Source organism: Halyomorpha halys, unplaced genomic scaffold, assembly GCF_000696795.3.
Source record: "Halyomorpha halys isolate HHAL.00 unplaced genomic scaffold, Hhal_1.1 Scaffold53.1, whole genome shotgun sequence".
NCBI classification, from domain to species: Eukaryota; Metazoa; Arthropoda; class Insecta; order Hemiptera; family Pentatomidae; genus Halyomorpha; species Halyomorpha halys.
In genome coordinates this window covers 376,750-383,141 of record NW_027109243.1, presented here as the reverse complement: position 1 = coordinate 383,141, position 6,392 = coordinate 376,750, and the positions used below count along the sequence as shown (strand labels likewise).

The following is a 6,392-nucleotide window of genomic DNA, read 5'->3' as shown; positions in this document are numbered from 1 at the left end:
TATATATATATATTTATCCTCTTCTTACACCTTTTGAGGATCAGGGATGGGTAAAAATTAGCTATAGTTGAAACTAAACAGCCCTTATTCATGAATGAATCATTGATAAATAAATATTGTATCCATGACAATTTAAGCTATTAGTTTTATAGTTGCCCTATTCTGACTGTGCCCTCCTCTTCAGCATAATATAACTAAATGTTTGTTTTAATAATAACAGTAAATAAATAATAATAAAGGTTTAACTAAACTTGAAGGTTCAATGCCGATACCACCAATTGTTCTCAGCATAAATCTCTCCAGTGACACCCCCCCCCAAACTCAAATCTACTAAATCAGTCTTAACGCAATCCTCCCAAACATGTTTCAGTCTACCTCTGGGACCTCTACCACTCAGTTCAGTGTTTATTAACAATTCAGGGATCTGTTCGTTACCAAGTCCCATAACCTCACACGACCATCTTATTTGCCGAAATGTTGTAACCTGAATTATATTTACCAGGTGCAGTTCCCTCAATACAGCTGTATGAAGCATGCCTTCAACCGCATTGTAAGACACACTTCACTTATGGTTGGCTGGTTGGGTTTGAGTGGACTGTATAATTGAAAAATGAAACATGATAAAATGTAATAAAATTCTATTGCTTTATGTTACAAGAGGTGTAGAGGGTGACCGAAAGAAAACATTATGATTAGATTGTTAGTATAATTTTGTATGACTAGGCTATGGAAATTGTAGATCTAACATTGAGGTGGTTGATGATGTGGATGTTAACTATTGCTAGATGGACTTACTCCATGGTTCTTTCTTCCCTCCACATTCTTAGGCCTCTCTCCCTTCTGCTGCCAGGAACCACTGAAGTAAATCTACTCACTCATGTAGATATTAATGATGAGTTAATAAAAGAAAAGGATGGACGCTTCTCTGACTGAGACAAGATGGCTAACTCACACTAGTCTGGGTTGCTTCTCTTGCCACCAAGAACGCTGGAGGAGGCAAGCTTTGGATGCTGGGCACATGGCCTAATCCTATACACAGCAGCCTTTCTGATTCAACCTTTCCGTTGCCGTAGGTTACCGGAACAACAACCTTCTAAATTTTCTGATAAACACATCTTTTTTTGGTCAGAATATTTTACTCAGCAATTTTATTTTCAAAAACCTTAAGGCCTTATTCTTCCCTTAGTGTAAGAGGCCATGTTTCGCTTCCATAAAGAACAGTGGAAAGGATATTAGTTTTGTAAATTCTAAATTTCAAGTTTTTTGACAGAATGGGCGAGACTAAGCAACTAAGAAATTGAAAAATAACAAGCATTTCCTGCCTATAACCTTGTTCTTATTTCCTTATCAATTTTTTTTTTTTTCTAGTTACTATAGAAATACAAATGCATATCCTCCTGTATCTATATCACCGAAATTGCCCCCAGTTCTACTGCTAACGATATATTTTGTTTTATCCGTATTAATTTCAAGGCCTAGTTCCTTACTAGAGTTTGTCGATGTAGTTGTATTTAGTTCTATAGTTTCCTTGTCTTCACCCAATAATATGAAATTATCAGCAAATCCAAAAACCGATATTTTACTGCCCAAAGTTAAACCCTCTTTTGTTATGCATCACATTTATAATAACCTATTCTAGTGCTAGATTAAATAAGATAGGTGATACAGATTCGCCTTGTTTTAAACCCGACCGAAACTAGATCTTCTCATAATTATTATTAATTTGTAAAAACAGTACATCCACAATTTTATACAATTAGTTAGATTAATTTCTGGCAATAATTAATAAATAAAAGAGTATTGTCAAATAATTATTACAAAGTAAGTATAATATAATAGAGTAAAAATAACAGTAGAGTAAGTACAATATAATTTTAAAACAATCCTTTAGTTATAAATTTTTTTCTTTATTTAATACCAGAACTAACAAATTGTAGATGTAATGATTTTATTAAAACAAACAATGACTTCTATTATACTGAAGAGAGGGAGGAGGACACACAGTATCCCCGAAACGACCAAGAAGAGAATAAATATATGTAATAAAACCATTGTATAATTATTTCAAGTTTTTGACCTTAAGGCAATTATAATTTTTAAAAATTTATTTTTCAAAATTGCCTAAAGAGATCATACATATATTCAACCACTGGCCTACACCTTGCAATAACAGAGACCAGTAGGGGAATACAGCGGGAAAAATTCCCTGGACCCAGAGGGGGGGATACGATAACAGTATTTACCCTATAACTAGTTATTTACAGTATTTACACCTCATACAATAAGAGTGCTAATTAATAAATAATGCTTATTTATTAATGAGCCATTCATAACTAAAAACTGTATCCATGGCACTTTTAGTCATTGATGTATTTATAACAAATTTTTTATGATTAACAAGAGTAAAAATTTGAATCTATATCAGCAAAGATATTGAATTTTTTCTTAATTTTCAAGCTTTCGCAAAAGGAAGGTAAAAATAGCATTATAATGAGTAATCTTCATCGTAAATATAAAAATAACTGATGTAATTATGAACACTTAGCTTCATTAATTATTTTTAAATTATACTTGCTGTACCGTCATTATTATTAAGTTATGGTATAGTATTTTATCAACTCAAGTTATTACGATCGATGAAGTAGAAATTTCGTAATAGTACATTTATCCATATACCAATATTATTGATCAAAATTAAATATTTTAAGCGAGAACTTGTAATAACATTTTACCCCGAGCCCGGACTCAGCTAAGAGGAGGCCTTCGGTTAAAACAAAAACTACATGATAATAAGAAACAAAATTTACCTTGTGAAAATCTTTTTGAAGTAGAATCATTATCAAACCTGAAAATAAAAGAATAATAATATTCTAATTATGGAGAAAACATAGTAATATATACATTAAACTCACCAAAAATAATTTCATTAAAGGAAACATTTCTTGAATATTTAATTTTCAATAACTCATTGAAATCAGTAAATGTATGAAGCTGTAAAAGTAAAAGTGCCCAAACACACATTAATTTTGTTGATACAATTGCTGTGTTTGTATGCGTATTTTTTTTTGGCCAAGATTATATTTAATTTATTATTAACCAAGGTATTCTAGTCTTTTAAAATAGTATTATTTATAACGTTCAAAAAACAAACCTTAAAACGACTTTTGATGAATAATTTATTTTTAATAAATAGTATAAGTAAAATGTTTACTAACTTCTTTCTCCTGTTATCCCCTCCCCAACCGCTGCCGCCGCCGCCACCACCACCAGTTCCACCTTCTTCTCTGTTCCAATTACCACGACGACCACCTCCGCCTCCAGATCCCCTCCTGTCTTCTCCACTGCTTCTCCTGTCTCCACCACTTCTCCTTTCTTCACCGCCACCACCTCTCCTAAATTCTCCTCCACCTCTCCTATCTTCTCCATCTTCTCTCTTCCACTCTCCACCACCTCTCCTATTGCCATCCCTTCTGGGTCTTTCATCAGTATCACCATCCCCTCCCCATCTGTTACTATTTCCTCTTCCACCTTTTCTTTCATCACTATCCCTGCCTCCTCTTCTTTCTTCATCACCAAACCTGCTACCCCTTCCTTTTCTGTCATCGTCTCTTCCACTCTGTATGTTATCACTAGCATCCCAATTGTTACCCCTCGTAAATTTATCACGGCCACCAAAACCTCTTCCTTTATCTTCATCTTGTTTTTGTCCTCTGAACCCTCTTCTGGATTTATCATCTCCAAATTGATGATCTGAGGCTTTGTCATCATCAGTTCTAGACCTAGTATTGAACGATCTTCTTGGCCTGTCTTCATTTGAGTGCTCAGATGTTCTATCATCATGCTTATAAAAACCTCCTCTTCGGGGTCTATCATCATTAGTCACTTGTTCTTCATCTGGTCTAGACCTAGGTCCTCCAAAACCTCGCCTGGGTTTCTCATCAGTAAAACTGAAATCGTCAGAACCCCGGCTGCCGACAGAACCTCTACCTCCTCTGTCTTCACCACCAAACCTACTTCTTCTAGGTGGCTTTTCTTCTCCGAAATTATCAGCAGCTTTTTTATGAGCCTCATCAGCCTGAAAGCGGGGACCTTTATCAAAACTCTTTTGCCTGTTGTATCCCCTGTTTTTGTTATGATCAATCTCACGGTTATCATGTTCACCGAATGAGTCCATGGAATGAAATGAATTCTGCCTCTGGTTCGTCTTGGGAAATGAAGAATCTGCCTTGAATTTGACCTTCTGTTCTCCAGAATCACTGTGAAAAAAAAATAAAAATAAAAATTTACATACTAAATATGACTGGGTAAACCCCTCTCCTTCCTAGACATGCCTCCAAGCACATTCCCTCTCTATTTGTTTCGCTTTATTTCAATCACCTAAAAACAATGGATTAAACTAACGACAGCTCATCGCTGTAATTCTCCCTCAGATCTTTTCTCAAATATCTTAACATTCTTAACGGCTCTGAACAAACCCGTAAAGAAAACAGAGGAGTTATTAGATAAGAAACATTTCTGATACATAACGTTGATGACAGACTGGTATGCTGTTACTAACTTTTTTATATGTATGGGTTTCTTAAACAGGAGTAAACAAGTAAGAAATCTGAAGTACTTTTTGATCAAATGCTCTTTTCATTAAAAACTCTCAAAGAGCCAATCTTATTGAAGGTGCCTCTTAACATGAGTCAATAATATTATTTCAAAATTATGTCAGTTATCGTCTTTCTCTAAAGATTTAACTTGTCAACACTCTCCATTTCTGTTCTTTTTCTTATTTTATTAATTTTTTTATATACTATATGAGATACTCATTACAGTTATAAACTAAATCATGTTAAGTAGGTGAAAAATCATATTGGGAAGTATAAATGATCTAAAAATTTGATTAAATTTGATTACATGAAGTATTTTGCATAGGCTGATATTCCTTTTTCCTCTCATTACATCTGGACAAAGAACATTAGTTTTTTATCAACCCAACACTATTTCATTATTATTTTTACCTACTACCAAATAGTTGATTTGGTTGCCATTCTTTACTAATTTTTTTTTTCTTCATAACAACTTTTATAAAATAAGTTAACTAATAAAAATACTTTCCATTTTATTGTTACAATTAACGCAATGTATTTTAAGCCACTTTATGAATAATAATAATATCCATAAAACTACTAATCATTTATTAATCAATAGCTATAAACATTATAATTTCCAATCAAATCATTGGTACTATTCACTATACTCTATTTTATTTTAATGGAGACACTAATGATATAATATTGTTCAATATACCCTCTCCTCCCTTAGACATACAATAATATTGAAGGAGCTTCAATAACAATTGAATAGTTTGGATTTCTATTTGTTTCATTATTGCGATCAACCCCTAAGACGATCAATATGTTGACAAAATTTGATATTGGATCAATAATATTGAATATGACCATGTTAAGACCAGTTTATATAGGGTGTTTTTTTAAGCCCGATAGAACTTGAAATTGTAAAAAATAACACAAAAAATTAAATTGTAATCAAATTTTTTTTTTTATTCGAAAGATCAATACGTGACATTAACATTTGAAAATGATTTCGGGCATATGGGCACCGCGGCTGTTCTTGACGAAGCGCATTCTGTAAAATTGTGTTCAGCAATGAGGCGCATTTTTGGCTTAACGGGTTTGTTAATAAGCAAAATTGCCGCATATGGTCGTGCGATTTGACACCTCTCGATTATTTCCTGTGGGGCTACGTGAAGTCACTGGTTTATGCTGATAAACCAGCAACAATTGACGCCTTGGAGGCCAGTATTGTTCGTGTTATTCGTGACATACGGCCAAAATTGGAGGTCCAGAATGCGCTTCGTCAAGAACAGCCGCGGTGCCCATATGCCCAAAATCATTTTCAAATGTTAATGTCACGTATTGATCTTTCGAATAAAAAAAAAATTTTGATTACAATTTAATTTTTTGTGTTATTTTTTACAATTTCAAGTTCTATCGGGCTCAAAAAAACACCCTATACTTTGGGACAGAGTTTCCCAACCTTTTTATGGTAAGAGGACCCTTCTGGTAAAAAGCTGAGAGCTACACAATGCCTAAGCAGAATTTGAAGAAAATCTGAGATAGTAAGGATCAAAACTATGTTGAGTTGACGTGGAACGACCCATTCCTCGTGGAATCCTTGTGTTCCGTGATATCCCGGTTGGTTATACAAAGATGAAATAATATAAAGAAGAAATTTTTTGTTTCAATTACTAAAGTTTTATCATGAATTAAAAAAATCATGAGGAAAACGACTTGGAAGGAACGACTATATATCTCATATAACTTTTATCCAAAGAAGTAAGAGTAGTTCAGGAGAAAGTCCTTAGTGGCTAAATAGTAGTTAAT

General features: G+C 33.6%; 1 protein-coding gene and 1 long non-coding RNA gene across 10 annotated transcripts in view; both read right to left on the bottom strand.

Annotated features, from left to right (window-relative positions):
• Positions 1-6,392, bottom strand: part of LOC136795773 (uncharacterized) — a 305,717-nt gene that overhangs the window by 177,442 nt on the left and 121,883 nt on the right. The window lies entirely within an intron of this gene.
• The window catches only part of LOC106692080 (maternal protein tudor), a 74,903-nt gene that overhangs the window by 28,216 nt on the left and 40,295 nt on the right, over positions 1-6,392 (bottom strand). For all 9 annotated transcript variants that reach the window (XM_014438027.2, XM_014438013.3, XM_014438005.2 and 6 more), the window contains 2 exons: positions 3,216-4,256; positions 2,808-2,845 (listed from right to left, as the gene is read on the bottom strand). In XM_014438027.2, coding sequence (XP_014293513.1) covers positions 2,808-2,845; positions 3,216-4,256 — 1,079 coding nt within the window. The remainder of the gene's footprint in view (positions 1-2,807; positions 2,846-3,215; positions 4,257-6,392) is intronic.